This window comes from Citrus sinensis, chromosome 2, assembly GCF_022201045.2.
Source record: "Citrus sinensis cultivar Valencia sweet orange chromosome 2, DVS_A1.0, whole genome shotgun sequence".
NCBI lineage: Eukaryota > Viridiplantae > Streptophyta > Magnoliopsida > Sapindales > Rutaceae > Citrus > Citrus sinensis.
This window is the reverse complement of record NC_068557.1, coordinates 30,139,004-30,154,200: the sequence shown is the minus strand read 5'-3', so window position 1 is coordinate 30,154,200 and position 15,197 is coordinate 30,139,004. Positions and strand designations below refer to the sequence as shown.

Genomic DNA, 15,197 nt, shown 5'->3' with positions numbered 1-15,197 from the left:
CCATTTTATTGATCTCTTACGTCACCATCCCATAATAACAAAACACCCAGAAAATTTATTTAAAATTTATGGCATAAAAAAGGATGAGTGATATTGTGACGAAAATTTTAAAATTTATTACATCATGACACTGAGAAAATATATATTATGTTTATAGTTTTCTCTAAACTATATTTAATACAATTTGTAACCATAAAAAAAAAATGAGGCACATTATTAATTTTTATATCATTTTTGTTAATTATAAACTGCATCAAATATAAATTAGAGAATAGAGATTACCTCTTTGTACACTGGCGAATGCTCTGGGCGAATTGAACGGTAAAGTGAATACTGGATACACAAACATTAAATGAAGACTGAGTTAAATGTCTCAGTCGCCCACATGCAACAAAATGAACCATCTCGTCCAACAACTTCCGCGAATACGTCAGTTCCACTAGTCTATATTTATTCCCCATGTACTTGTCCTTTTTACCTGTTCTTCTCCTCTTCTTTTTAGACTCGTAAAAAAACCCTAATTAACTAGTAGCTACCAAAAGCGAAGGCCTTTATATCTTTTGATTTGAATAGTGGAAGAAAATTGATACATTCGTTGTACCATGTAAAGCACAAATATTAATAAAGAGAAGAGAGGTTTAATAAATAAAGTTCTCAAAAACATACACCTTATTATTAACTTTTATCAAAAGTTCAAATTAAACAACCTAATTAATCCCTATACCGATCGAGAACATCTCTATAGAACATTATAAGAAAGATTACAAACGATGGCAGTTGCCGCTATTTTTTTTCTACCATTTACATGAACACAAACATCTCAAAATTCTTTCAAAGCCATGTTCCAAGAACAAGATCAAAACCAAATCATATAGAGAGATTTAATGGTGCTGTTTTCAGTATAGCAACTCGAATTATAAAAAAGAATCCCTTTGGAGATGGAAGGAGCTGGCATATTGAAGCTGAACAGACCAATCATGGAGGAGGGCCATAACCTGGAAGATCACGCCATTGATTTGGGTTCAAAGAACCAGAAACGGAGGCAGTATTAGTATTATTGCTGTTGGCGCTGGCAGTGCTGATACTCCACAAACTGGTATCATGATCAGGTACATTAGGGTTGTTGCTATTATTGATGAAGCTGCCTTGCTGATGCCAATCATGCTGCTGATGATGAGAAGTACTACTGCCGGGCCTCCTAGACTGAATAGTCAAGTTCTCCTGATCAGACGGAATGGTATGATACATCATGTGCATGGGATTCGCACTTTTATCTATATTTCCCATCTGATGATGATAAATTTTTGATTGTTGAATCTGCTGGTGCTGTGTATGTGATGACCCAAAAGAAGGGACAGTACTGAATCCCTGCAACAGATCCAAATTTGAAGACCCTCCGATATTATGATGATGATCAGCACCTCCGACATTAAAAGCTTGATGCAACGGCTGAGGATTAAAAGATTGAGATTGGATTGCAGCTAAAGAAGACAAGAACCCACCACTTGGATAGTAAGACCCCATCGACGGAGGAGCTGCCGCCGGTTCCAGCTTAGTCCTCAAAACTGGAGGTCCAGTAGTGATAACTGGATTAGAAGAAGAGAGAATATTCTGCTGGGTGGTTGTCAAATTCGGATGCGGCGGCGATGGTGGCTGCGGCGGCTGAGAAGCTCGTGAAGCCTCCCCGGAGACAGAAGAGGTTTTAGTGCGCTTTCCTTTCCGACAACCACCTCCGACAGGGACATTCCTTAGGGTTCCACCTTGAGTCCAATACCTTCTACATGTCTTGCAGAAATAACGAGGCTGAGAGAGACTATAGTTATTGTAATAACAAAACTTCGTATTCAGAGACTCACAACGAGGACACTTTTGTGGCTGCGGCTGTTCCTGTTGCTGCTGATTCTCCGTTCCTCCTTGCATCGTTTTCAGCCTCCGATCTTGCTGCTTCCTCTCTTCACTACTCCCTCCTCTCTCCTGCTGCTGCATCTCTACTTTTATTTTATATATATTGTGGGTTTGGTACATGCAGGTTTTGTTTGAGGGAGAAGTGAAACCCGATGAGGTTAAGATATATAGAGGGTTTCAAATTAAGGACACAGCGTGTCTATGGCTGCTTAGTAAGAATCTAAACATACAAGAGTGCAAAACCACGGCGATTGTTTGTATGCGAGCTCTATCAGCTATCAGCTGTGCCTGTGTGTGTGTATACATACACACACACACACAATAAACCCACCAGAAAAACTAAAACCAACTTCTCTCAACAGTGGAAACATCCAACAAAACATCAAATCATAATCAATAACTCAGTATCTCCGCATAACCTCTAGCCAAATCTCTCAGATCCTCAAATAACCAATATGCTGCATAAACACATAGATATATTAATTGCATATGTGATGTTTATTTAATCAATTGAAGAGAGAGAGAAAGAGAGAGAGAGAGAGATTCGGAATTAGGAGGATATTGAAAGATGAGATTTAATTTGTACGGGTGTCGACCGTGGACAAAGTCACAGAGGAAAGGTCTCATTCTGGTGTGCAGGCAAGGCAGAAACTAGAGAAACGTAAGGGGAGAAATGGTTTTTTTTGCTGGTTCAGAGACGGTACAGTCGTTATAAATAAATGGCTGTGTTTAGGTTCAGGTAATTCAGCCCCACACCACCTTGATTGATCGCCTTGATCAGAACACCCCCGTGTCATACATGAAATAGCCTACACACATAAATTACTCCGGTGACCACAAATCAGAAAATCTCACTCTCTTTTTCTTTCTTTCTTTTTGTACTTGATGAAAACAACCCACCCCTCAAGGGGAAAAAAGAAAGAAAGAAAGAAAAATCAATAATGGAATTACTAAGAGACAGAAAAATTAAGAGAGATGTAATAGAGGAGAGGGGTGATGGACCAGAGGTGGCTGCTGCGGCCAGAGAAAGGTGGCGTTGCAGTAGTCAATAGGGTGGTGTGCGCTGTGTAACACTGAATTCCGCTTCTATTTCTCCTTTTTTTTTTTTTCCTTTAAACCCCCCTTCCTTTTGTCTTTCTCTCTCTTATTCCACTTTCCAAACTCTCTCTCTTGAGTCTTCTATTCTCTCATTCTTTTGTTTTTTGGAAATTTTTTTTAAACAAATATTTTAGAGGCTGTTTCTGTTGTCATTATCTTATATCAGTCGTCTTTGGACATCCATAATTGATATCGACACTCATAGCCTGAAAAGACTATATTATCCCCATTAGTGGGAGGAATTGGTAACCCAAAGTCTGACCCTCTTACTTAACGTTCGTTGACCCGGTTGTGGTTTCATGATCTAAAGTGAGTCTTGGCTTAAGTTCATTCCCTTTACTTTGAAGTTGAGGGCTTTAAGGATTCGCATTGGAGATAAATTTTTTAATAAGGAAGTTTTTATTTTCATAAAATAAGAGATAAATTAAAAGATATAAAAAATTTATATTTTAATATATTGTATTTTCTTTTGTTAATATTAAAAAATATATATATTTTTATTATTTTTTATATCGTCTCTTATCATATTAAAGTAAGTGAATTCTTATTAGAAGGGAACTTCCTGCATTCGTTCATAATTTGTGATTTTGTATTTACTATGGAAGTTAAATTTAATAACTTTGATATAATATTGATAAATTAAAGAGTGTATAGGACATCTCAAAATATTATTTAAGAATTTATTTTCAAATGATGTGTCATTTTTTAAGTGGATAATAAAATAATATAATTTATTTATTTAAATTTATAAAAATTTATCAACCACATGACGAGTAACAAATTATCTATTATATTATTTGAGATTGAATTAATTTCGCATAGAATTCTGACATATTTATCATTACTCATCAAAAAATTATGAGACCATATACCATTTTAACATTTAATTAAAGACAAATAACTATGCTTTAATTTGAAGCAATCTGAAGATTTTAAGACACTGTATTTTACCTATTGGTTTGTATACTCTGGAAATAAATTATTTTTACTTTGAGCTCTATTTTTGGACACTGTAGTTGACGATTAACATTTAAAGTACTGAATTTATAATTTTCACTCGTGTTTATCAAAATTGTTTTATACCTTCTCGTTGCATAAAGTAAATATTAAAAGTTATAATCTGTATAAATATTAAAGGTTATAAACTGTATTATTATCATCGTGTACAGATTTTGTTTTCTTGCAGTATTTTACTGTCGTACAACCAATCATGTACACCGAAAAGGGCAACGGCAAAATACATATACTTAGCTAAAAGATCATAAATCATTTTAAAAGTCCGTCAATTTTATTTAATAAAAGTAAGTTTTATGTGCATCCAACTTAAAGTTTCAAAAGCATTGTGGGGGCAGCGGTTCTAGCCCCCACAAAAGTATTGTGGGGGCTAAATGTTCTTTATACTTCCAAAAAAATCATTCTCCCTTGCGAAATGCGAGTGGAGTATGGACATCCCTCTCCTGTGAGGGGTTATTTGTTTGGGCATGTACTTCATAGAATTCAATGTCATAATATAAGTCCCAATTATGTATATCTGATTGTAAATATCAGTATAATATCTCTGCTACAATAACAGTTGTTGTAAATATCTGTGTAATACAGTAATCTGATGATTAATCAGTATTAAAAAAAAAAAAACCCAAATCATCTGGGTACAGAGAGAGAGCCCCATTTTAAGTTAATTATAGCGGAAGGGTAGTTTCGGCAGTTAAAAGTACCAAAAAATCCGGGTGCCCAGATAAATTTCTCAGGCCAAACAGGCAAGAAGGAAACGAAACCAGGAATGAGACTGGTGGAGGTGGGGGAGTTTAATTTTTTTTTAAAATAACGAAAAGTGGGGGAGTGGCACGTAAACTTGAGAGGAGAAAATGGGGTGACGCCGATGGCCGTTAGAGGTTACAACTGCTCCTCTGAAGCCACCACTTGGTGGACAAACGCTGCACTTTCACTCTTCAATAGCCAATACCCATTGGCTGTGACATTTGCTATTCTGTACTTTCCTCCATTGTCCTTTATAGAGCTGCTCACCACTCGGATGACTTGGATAACTTTTATTAGCTTGATCTTCTCAGGTGGTCCACTGGATTGGTCTAATCATCAACATCATTCGTTCCCTCGTATCTTATGGATGCGTGGAGCATCGCCTAATTCAACGGTGATGCCTTCGCTCTCATGCCGGGCCATTTTCCCCTGGGCCTTCGTCCTGGATTTTGCTCCGGTCTCAATAATATGGGCTTAACTAACTTCTGCCTTCTTTATCACATTAAGGGTAATGAAATTTCATCAAAATAGGAAGGAAATGATGACTCCCATCTTGATATCCATTAATTTCTCTAAAATTTATAACCTAAAAATCTTCTTAGTTAGAAATGTAATAAGTACATAAGAATTCAATTATGTGGACACATATACATCACAAATTTTTAATAATTCGTAATTTTAAACTTTAAACAACATTGTTACTGGCTTTAAAAAAAAATTGTTATTAAACAATTCACATCCAAGGATAACGTTTTGTTAAATCATGTTACGTATACCCACGTTAATGTTATTATGAGCCACATTGGCTCAGATTGGGAGTCTTTATCTATACCCTGGAAGTAATCTTCCTTCTTCCGGGTGTCGCAAATCAATCGCTTATCAATTAAATTATAGTCTTATGTCTTATCTCATGTAACAACAAATCCATTTCCCGAAAAAAGAATGATGTAATAATTTCTTGTTGAAGTGATTACATGAATAATTCATTATTCTGTTGTCCTCGAGTTCAATAATGAGTCTTGCTAAGGCACATTGGCTTTGGCTTACATGCATGGGGCATCGCAGCGTCACTGGCAGGTGTGTCAACTACCATCAATGTTAATTACTTGGGAAAATTAATACTTTTTCTCAGTGGTCAGAGCCAGGGGTGGTCTTTTTTATTTGTTCTATTATTTTTTTCTATTAAATTAATTAAACGAGCGGAGTCTCCTCGGAGATTATACTCTCAACATAAAAACTTATTTTGCAGTTAATTAATTAATTAACAAAACACCACACAGATGACAGAGATAATAAAAACTGATGATCATCAACGATCCCGTTACTAATTAATACTTGTTCTTGTCATCACGCTCTCCCTCTTGCCGCCTCCTCAACTCAACAACATCTTCATCCATCCTCTTCTCTCTGTCATCATTACGATCTTCATCCTCTTTCCCTACAACAGTCTCTTTGATCTTCTGCGTAGTATCCTTCGCCGTCTCCCATGCACCCTGCGCCGTCTGCTTCGCCTTCTCCCCTAGACTCTGCGCCCTCCCCGCCGCCTTGTTGGTGCCTTCCTTGGTCTTCTCCTTCACAGTCTCCCCTGCAGATGCGGTCTTTTCCTTGGCTCTGTGTGCGTAATCTTTTGCAGTCTCCGCTGCCCTGTATTTCCTTTCTTCTGCCTTCTCTTTAGCGCTCTGAGCAGCCTCTGATGCTCTCTCTGTCCCTTCTTTGGCCTTCTCTTTGGAGTTCTGTGCCGCCTCAGCGGTTTTGTTAGTTCCCTCTTTGGTCTTCTCTTTTGCTTTCTCCTTCATCTCCTGAGCCCGTTCTTTGGTTTTGCCTATGGTTTCTTTTGCTCTACCTGATATGTCCTCGTCAGTTTCGTTCATCGTTTCCTTCGACCTGTAGGCCATGTCAGCCCTTGAATCCCTGGCCTGGCCTTCTCCACTGCATCTCTGTCCTGCAAGTCACAATCAAACCATTCAACAAAACACACACACATACATATTCACCTAATTAAAAATACTATTTTGAGTAAGTAATTAATATTACCTCATTGTAGTTAGATGATGATGCAGGGGAGAAGCAGACTCTGGAGACTTTGTGCGGAGTTGTGAGCGAAAGAGAAGAGGTACGAGGGAAAGCTCTTGTGAGGTTGAAGATAGCGTTCTTGGTTATGAACATCGCTGCCATGGTTGCTTGCTGTATGTTGATTTTCTTTCCTCTCTGATCGTTTCCTTACGGCTTTGTGTCTTTACATTGCATGTTATAAGGTGTAAGTGAAGAAGAAGGTGGCGACCTACAATATGGACGCGTGGGCATTTCATGCCACGTGGAAGTTGGACCGTCTAGCTAGTCAACACATCTTTATTTTCCCTTGAATAATGAATAATTGGATACAAAAACAAAATCAAGTTGGTTTGGACTCTGGTCAAACTTCTATAATCCGTTGGGCCTCAAGCCTATTATTAGTTAGAGAAGCCCAGATTATCAATCCTTTTTCCGTTTGAAGTCACTAATTTGATACCTAGCCAGTATGCTATATTCAACTCAAACCTCCAGATTTATTTACGTTGGATGAGATATAGTTACAAATGTGTCAAAAGGGAATGATTAAGAAGATTGCATTGCCTTAAACTTGTATCCTTGTATCCTTCTTTTTGTAGCCATTTTCTTTCCTAGCAAACCACAAAGTATTAAGTTGTATATAACAAGTATGGCAATGTTCCTGAAAAGGAAGGTGCCAATGATAATTAATACCCAAAAACCTGAAGTAGTACTAGGACGGAAAAAGAAAAAAAAAAAGTCTTTAGTTTTGGAAACATGAAAGCAGAAATTTGACTTACCAAATGCATCATATCTTTTCATTCCAACATAGGGCATCATCTTTCTTGATTATTCGTATCAGAATTCGTTCACCTTAGACTTTATTTCTACCTCTGCAGTTATATTCTGAAACTAGCTTGCTTCAGTCATAGTTAAAAGCATATTTTCCAGTGTTGAGTTACTCGTCCATTTTCAAATTTGAACTAAAAATTTATCTTGATGTGGTTAGACATTTGTATGTTCAGATTATCAAAGAAATCTTTTCTTTTGTGATCTAGAGAAAGGTGAATATTAAATTAGCATAATGGTCGGTAAAAGACCATTTTTCACTTGCCAGTTGTGAGTAGTAATCACCAATAGTTGCATTATTTTTATTCAAAATTTTCATGTAAATATTGTCTTTGGACCTTGACAAGATATTGATCCCTATACCACTTTGCTTGATCATCACATGTTTATCAGTAGTGTTCCTTTCCATTCCTATCTTATCTGGAACTCACATGAAAAAATTAGGCCTCATCGAATTGGTTCTTTTGTTCTGCATAGTTTGATGTTTCTTGATCATTAAGGCTAAACAAATGAAGCCAGCTTTGTTTGGAAAGCAGGATATGCTTGTCAATTTACGTTTCGATGAGATTTTATATAGATTGCAAAGCACAAATAACAACGGCGGATGTGAACAATAAATTGAATCCAGTTTACTTCGATTGTCTTTTTCGAGCACGAGTTATGGCCACCACAACGCGTGTTTAGCGTTACGTTCTAAACCATTGACAGCTATCAAGTCAAGTTATGCAGGTGTTATCACCTAAGACCTTTTAGTTCCATGCAGATCCCGTTAATGGATCTATATAAACTATGCAAGAGTCTCTTTGCAAATGCATCACTCCTTGCCTTGCCCTTTATCATTTTCGAGTTTTTATTTCCTTCTTACAAGCTCTTAGAAATAGTTTAAGCTTTGATTTAAGAACCATTTATTACTTAATGATTATAAATATAGCCTTGATTTTGTGGCATGAGGGCTTTTTTTCTCATTGTAGATCCAGAATTAGAGAATTTTCTTACTCTGTAAGTCAGGCTTCTATCTTATAAGGCTTTGCATATTGCTTATTTTTCTTACTCTGTAAGTCAGGCTTCTATCTTATAAGGCTTTGCATATTGCTTATTTGTGAAGCTAATCGCCTTCATAAATTCATTACTATTGAAATTACGTATTCTAATCTTTTCTTCCCCATTAAGTAGATTGCGGTATTTATTTTGCACTGAAGACTTCTCATGCATCTTTGAGATCTTCAACTTCAAGTGATCTCATGCCTTGGTCTTCTATTATACTCATGGGAATCTTTTCTCTGATGGATGATGTGTTCTTTAATGTATTTTGTTGTTGCAAATTTTCATTGCATGAAAAATATATTAATGAAAGTTCATTGTCGTTGTGAATTAATCAGTTGCCAGCAAAAAGTAATTGCAAAATTAGAATTCCCATGGGTAAAACTACATCTGCTTTACATGTATAGAAATATCTACTAGATATGATCATTAGTTAGCAATTAATATACATGTGAACCGAGATTTTTTTGCCAATTATGTGCTTTTTATCTGTTTTTGGGTTGTATTTTGCGGCCTTTTCTGCTTCTATTATCATTGAGTTTACATATTGAGAAGAATTAATGGGAAGATAAATCTCTGCTTGTGCTTTAATTAACTGTTCTCTTTCATCCGTACAAGTGCTTAATATTTCAATTTTTGAAAGTAAGAATAGCCAAACGTTTTTGCTAACAAGAAATTCAATATAACTCCAGCCTCCAGATGAACTAGTTTTCTGTTCTTTCGATGTACATATAGCTTGTAAAAGAAGTAATGAAGGGGATAATTTCTTGGATCACAAAAGCAAGTAATGTATACTGTATAATTGATGATGTATCAACTCTAATATTCCCATTTTTTTGTGCCTTCTACATAGGTGAACTTGGATCATGGAGGCATGGCCAAGCTGGTGAATAACAAGCCAGGCATCGCATCAGAATGCTGGTGGCCATGGAGCCATGGAGCGGAGGCAAAAATTTCATCCTCTTGGGTTTTTCAGCCGCTCTATTTTACTCACATTCCAAACATTTTTGCAATCTTTTACTCACATCCCAAACATTATATCAACCTAATTTTAATACTAATTTATTACAAAACTACTTCTATTAAAACAATTTAATACAAAATCAAATTCAAACGATTCTAACTACAACTAATATAAGAATTAAAAATTTTCTGAAGGAAACAAGAGGGACGGTATAATTGACTTTGCTGTTTCTTGGTGTTTCGAAAGTTTGCATTTTGAACCAAATTTGGCTTTTCTGAGTCTAAGAAACAACAATGCAACGGCAAAGAACAATTCTGATCGTTTCTCATCATATAAATTTTATTTAAAACTAGAAAAAAAAAATCTAATTTACCCCACTCAGCTTTGCAATCTATATTATATATCAAAGCTGCAGATTAAAATTAATCAGTCTTAGTTAGAAAATAAAATGCAGTGTGTATGTGTGTGTGAGAGAGTAAGGCATAGTTAATTTGCGTGGTGTTGCGTGCAGAAAATAAGAGTGAGGCCAAGTCGCTGCCACATTTAAAACAAAGGTGGCGCCAAGTCTTTGAAGCCAACCGTGTCTTGTTCTCTTACTGGGCAGATGGGTATCCCAAAACCGCCACTCACTTACCATCTGTCACCAACGACGCCCCATTGGCCATCTTTTTACTCCACTCTATCACCATATTTGTTCATTCATTTCAGCTTCTCACTTTCTCAGTACTTCACTCTGCTACAATTTCGTGGCTTCTTTTTTCTTTTGTTTTTGTTTGCTTTATTGTTTTCCTTCTCCACACCGGCCCTTCTGCACCAGTTGACGCGTTTCTCTTGCTTTATCGACACCTGGGCTCTCTCTAATGGCAGCATCTTCCTCCACCACGACCTTATTCTTGAACCAGACTTGCACTCATCGGAACAAAATAATACAAACTCAAAACTAAACGCACACACACAAACACACTCTCCTCTCTATCAAACAGTGTCTGTACTTCCATTTCAATATTATGGAGAACAACTTTTTCCCCGCTTCTAACAACAATACCGCCACCACCGCCACCGCTAACAACAATACCATTAATACCTTCACTAACCAGCAACTTAGCCAACCAAACATGGCGTATATACAAAATTCCCAGCTCTACTTACCAACTTATTATCATCAAAATATGCAATTCCCTAGCACATTTCCTTTGGACCAGTCTGGTGGTCAATCTTTTGCTGTTGCTGCTGCTGCTCCATATCCGGTGTATCCATTTTGGTTAGCACAAAACGGGATCCAAAATGGAGGTGGTAATAATGCGATACCAGCAGCAGCAGGATCGTGGAGTTTGCAACCAAATATCAGGGTACCAAAGGAGCCACAAAGAGTGGTTCTTGATCCACAAAAGACCAAGATTGCTAGGATTAAACGAAAACTAGCTCGGCAAAAGAGCCTCAGTTTACAAAGAAATGCATCTTCTGGGGCTTCTTCTTCAAATGTGCCTTCTTCAGCTCACTTTGACGCGACAAGACTACCAACGTATGGTGTTGACACTCACCGAGATCTGTTCAACTTCTGCACCCCAGATAATAAAGTGAGTTCGCGTCGAATTAATCCGAAAATTTAGAACCCGTTGTTTGTTTTGTCTTTAGCCTTTACTCCATCATGTGTTTTCTGTACTGTCTGTTCTAATTTTTTTTTTTTTTTTGGTTTTTCTTCTCACAGAGACTGAGAGTGCTGTTGCAGAAGGCGTTGAAGAACAGTGATGTGGGATCTCTAGGAAGGATTATTCTTCCAAAGGTGATCAGCCCTTGCTGTGCTTATAGCTTTGCTTTCTTAGTCGGTCAACTTTTGCTTATTTTGGTCTTGCGTTCTTTTACTCCAATGCAATGAAGATGATTATGATAGACGGGAAAGAAGTAAATGAGCCAACCATAATCATTCATTTGATTTACTCTTATTGACCACTACATCATAGTTGTGCATCTACTCTGCCGAATAACTTCTCTTCCTGACTTCTCGATTCTTGCACAGAAAATAAAGCAAATGGGAAAAAGGAAAGATTATTAATGACCTCTTAAAAAATAACTAGCCTTATTATCTATATATTCATGATAATTAAGACTCTTTTTCGTTTTTTTTTTATTTAATCCAGAGAGAGGCTGAAGAAAATCTTCCAAGTCTTTCTGATAAAGAAGGCATCCACATAGTAATCAGGGATGTATATTCTGACAAACATTGGACTCTCAAGTTCAAGTGAGTACATACATACTGACATGCATGGGTTATGGTTACTACAGTTTTGATACTGCTAGACCCATTTGTTAGTTAATCATATTATTAATTGTGCCTGTTTGATAACTCAGGTACTGGTCTAATAATAAAAGCAGAATGTATGTTCTTGAAAATACAGGTAAATCCCAGTTCCTGAAAAATTATTTTAAACCTTAAAAATGAAGCTTTTTTTTTTCCCCCAAGCCAATTCTCATCTTCTGTTTCTACTTTCTCACGTTTTCGATATACAGTGGATTTTGTAAAGCAAAATGGGCTGGAGATTGGAGATTCCCTTACCCTTTACGAGGATGAGAGCAAAAATCTCGTGAGTTTATCAACTTATTATTACTTGCTATATATGAAACTGTGCTAATTAATTGGAATTTGTTTGACAATTAAAAAAGTGAATTTTGAAATATGGAAAAGGGAATCAAGTTTGTTCAACTGGAAGACAACAGTACCCTTAACCTCTTCTGTATGATGATGATACATCCTTTGGAAGGATGCGACTGGAAAATGACAAAATGAAACGGTGCCAAAAATGGACAAACAAAATTTGAGTGTTTTATGTACCTGTAGGCAGTAGCAGCTGATGGGAACGTGCGAGGCACTGAGATACATGTAGCTTCTAATTTGATTTCTGTTCTCTGACTTTTGGTGTTTTCTTGCATCCGAGGGACAGTATTTCTCCGTTAAAAAAGTGGAACGGCCAGAGCCAGCAGCCGAGCCATCATACAAACAACAGAACTACGACTTCTTTCCAGCTGCAAATCAAACTCCAACTCCCATAATGCACCAAGCTAGAGATGAGGAAGAAGCATCTTTAGCACTACTTATCGAACAACTTAGGCACAAAGAACAACAGGAAACTTATTACAACCTCATGACGTTGCCACTGGATGATCATGAGGAAGCTAACAATGTTGTCCGTGCATCTAACAACGCTACTAGTTCCGGAATCCATGCCCACTTGGCAGCAACCAGCTCCTCGTCGCATGGTGCTAAAATGAACAATCCTGAATATGATCATCATCAAACTGTTGATGACTGCTACAGTTGCCTCGATATGCTACCGGATGTCGATACATATAATTTTTCTATTTAACAACTAAGGGAACTTCATGACAATGGAACGTCGTAAATTTTTTTTTTTTAATCTCTTTTTTTACTAAACATAATGATTGCTGCGCAAGAGAAATGGAGAAGTACCTCAGTAACATTAATTCTTCATTGAAGAAGGAAAAAAAATAGAATAAAATCTCTTGTATCATATACGTTTCATTTCTCTTGCATAAGCCATATTAATTCTCTTGGCTGTGTACACTCTTTTTCCTGTGTGAAAGAGCATTATATTGGTAGTTATGAGTCTCATCACATGCATTATCGGACTGAGTTGTGTGTTTATGTGTGACATTGATCATGAAATTTAATTTCCACATATTGGAATGGAACTTATGAGGAAAGTAGTACTTGGAAAATGTAACTGACGCGAGTTGTATAACATTAATTAGAAGTGGTAGTGGAACTCAATTTTCAAAATTAGTTTATTCATCATTTTTCTCATATATATTAGAAAAACTGCATTTTGGACAATCACGTTCCTAACTAAGATAATAACGATCTATCATGTCTGCGTAAACGACAAATGCCGAATTGGTCGATGTAGTTATCATTTTATCTAGAAACATATTGTGTAAATTATTCAATTTAAATTGTAAATGTAAAAAAATAATAATGGTGCGTTTACCAAATGGGAATTGCAATAGGCATGAATCAAAATTGACAATAATAAGAATGGAGAATAAGGAATGAGAATCAGAATAAGTTGTCTACGTTAATTGAAATAATCAGAATTAGAATGGATTGTATTCCCATTATTGTGTTTTTTTTTTAAATCAGAATAAATTATTTTAAATTACTAAAATACCCTTAGTTAATTGTTGTTGTTATTATTATTGTTTATTATGACAATCAAACAATAATAATTATGATTGTTATTATTTTTTCCATTGTTAATAACAACAACAACAACAACCGGTGACAATTCAAATGTGCAACGACGATCGAGGAGTGGCAGCGATGATCAACAGGTATCGCATACGACCGATGACAATCAGTGGCACGAGGTTGACGACCTATGTGCAATGGTGACGAGATTGTGCATGGCAGTGTGCGACGGTGACTGGATCAATTTCCATGAGGTTGAGGATCTGCATGCGACTATGAGGGGATTGATCATGGCTCTGCGTGCAACGGTGGCAGATCGAGCATAGATGTTGCATTCGACACTTGCGTTGGTTTTTTTTTTTTTTTTGAATTGAGGGCAAAATTGAATTTCTGTGTTTGGGGGCAAAATTGATAATTTAAAGAATGAGAGACTGATTCACATCCCCTCTTGGGAATCAATCTCTCATTCCTTATTTTCGAATTGGGATGAGCCTCATGATTTCGATTTCGTTCCTACTCTTATCTTGTGAAATAAACATCGTTAATGATTCTAATTTCGTTTTCCTATTCCCCAATTAAACAAATAAAACACACCATGAGTGTAATATTTTTATACAGTGGCCCCGACATTTTGAGCTATTGACAATTTTTTTAAATAGAAAAAAATATATGTCTCTCTCGATTTATCTTAGCAGCCCCAATATTTAATTAACTCATTTGTTTTTCGAAATTATCCTTATTAAAAAATATAATAAAAATATTTTGTTTTGTTTTATTTTATTTATTTTCTTTTATTTTCTGTTCATATGCTCTCTTTTCTCTCCCTAAGCATCACATCGCCATCATTCTCAATCGTCGCCATTTCTTTTTATCATTACCAAGTTCGATCACCATTTGGTTTATTTTATGTACTGAGCTTTTGACATCTATCGAAAGTCTTTGTAAAACGCTGTTTTTAAAGATACATATTCAAATAAATCGCGTACTGCCCCCTTCTTGAAATGTTCTCCGTGATTTATAAGAAGAAACTACATGATTGTCTGCTCCTTTTCGTACCTGTTAATCTGTTGCTAAGGAGTTCTGGGACCTCTCTTTGTGTACAAGATGTGGCTTTTCTATGCCGCTGGGGCTGCTGATTTTTATCTTTCTTGGATGGTTGTGATTACAAGTGATAACTTGATTCCTATACGGGCGTATCTTTCTTGGATGGTTGTGATTACAAGTGGAATCTTGCTTGTGCTGTGGGTTCTCAGTAATCGGACTGCCTGGCCTGGTATAGAAAAATGAGCTACAGACCCAGAAAGAGAGTGAACTAGAATTTATGGATGTTTCGATTTAATTAGCTGCTGC

General features: G+C 36.5%; 3 protein-coding genes across 6 annotated transcripts; 1 reads left to right on the top strand and 2 right to left on the bottom strand.

The window, feature by feature from the left end:
- Positions 1-651: 651 nt before the first annotated feature.
- LOC102619159 (dof zinc finger protein DOF2.1-like) lies at positions 652-3,147 on the bottom strand. 2 transcript variants are annotated; one of them, XM_025095639.2, is made up of 2 exons: positions 2,492-3,147; positions 652-2,363 (listed from the first exon to the last, which is right to left on the bottom strand). In XM_025095639.2, the coding sequence occupies exon 2, from the start codon at positions 2,023-2,025 to the stop codon at positions 976-978; it is 1,050 nt and encodes a 349-aa protein (XP_024951407.1). In that variant the 5' UTR covers positions 2,026-2,363; positions 2,492-3,147; the 3' UTR covers positions 652-975. The 2 variants fall into 2 exon arrangements, with proteins under 2 accessions (XP_024951407.1, XP_006467769.1); XM_006467706.4 differs by having other exon boundaries at positions 2,908-3,147.
- Positions 3,148-5,986: 2,839 nt separating this feature from the next.
- Positions 5,987-6,999, bottom strand: LOC102623296 (late embryogenesis abundant protein 76). Of its 2 annotated transcripts, none has more exons than XM_052432686.1 (2): positions 6,796-6,999; positions 5,987-6,698 (listed from the first exon to the last, which is right to left on the bottom strand). In XM_052432686.1, exons 1-2 carry the CDS (start codon positions 6,934-6,936, stop codon positions 6,090-6,092), a joined length of 750 nt encoding a protein of 249 aa, XP_052288646.1. In that variant the 5' UTR covers positions 6,937-6,999; the 3' UTR covers positions 5,987-6,089. The 2 variants fall into 2 exon arrangements, with proteins under 2 accessions (XP_052288646.1, XP_015382437.1); XM_015526951.2 differs by having other exon boundaries at positions 5,987-6,703; positions 6,796-6,944.
- Positions 6,811-13,280, top strand: LOC112497288 (B3 domain-containing transcription factor LEC2). Of its 2 annotated transcripts, none has more exons than XM_052432683.1 (7): positions 6,811-6,947; positions 9,533-11,220; positions 11,352-11,426; positions 11,782-11,882; positions 11,993-12,039; positions 12,152-12,225; positions 12,583-13,280. In XM_052432683.1, the coding sequence occupies exons 2-7, from the start codon at positions 10,651-10,653 to the stop codon at positions 13,003-13,005; spliced, it is 1,290 nt and encodes a 429-aa protein (XP_052288643.1). In that variant the 5' UTR covers positions 6,811-6,947; positions 9,533-10,650; the 3' UTR covers positions 13,006-13,280. The 2 variants fall into 2 exon arrangements, with proteins under 2 accessions (XP_052288643.1, XP_024951254.1); XM_025095486.2 differs by lacking the exon at positions 6,811-6,947 and adding an exon at positions 7,140-8,637.
- The last annotated feature ends 1,917 nt before the right edge of the window (positions 13,281-15,197 follow it).

What these genes read in the sequence shown, in the direction of transcription:
- LOC102619159 (XM_025095639.2), bottom strand. Translation starts at nt 2,025, where the DNA reads ATGTACCAAACCCACAATATATATAAAATAAAAGTAGAGATGCAGCAG.
- LOC102623296 (XM_052432686.1), bottom strand. Translation starts at nt 6,936, where the DNA reads ATGGCAGCGATGTTCATAACCAAGAACGCTATCTTCAACCTCACAAGA. An exon ending in CATCATCTAACTACAATGAG is followed by an intron (nt 6,699 to 6,795) that starts GTAATATTAATT and finishes CTTGCAGGACAG; the next exon opens with AGATGCAGTGGAGAAGGCCA.
- LOC112497288 (XM_052432683.1), top strand. Translation starts at nt 10,651, where the DNA reads ATGGAGAACAACTTTTTCCCCGCTTCTAACAACAATACCGCCACCACC. An exon ending in CATTGGACTCTCAAGTTCAA is followed by an intron (nt 11,883 to 11,992) that starts GTGAGTACATAC and finishes TTGATAACTCAG; the next exon opens with GTACTGGTCTAATAATAAAA. An exon ending in GTATGTTCTTGAAAATACAG is followed by an intron (nt 12,040 to 12,151) that starts GTAAATCCCAGT and finishes TTCGATATACAG; the next exon opens with TGGATTTTGTAAAGCAAAAT.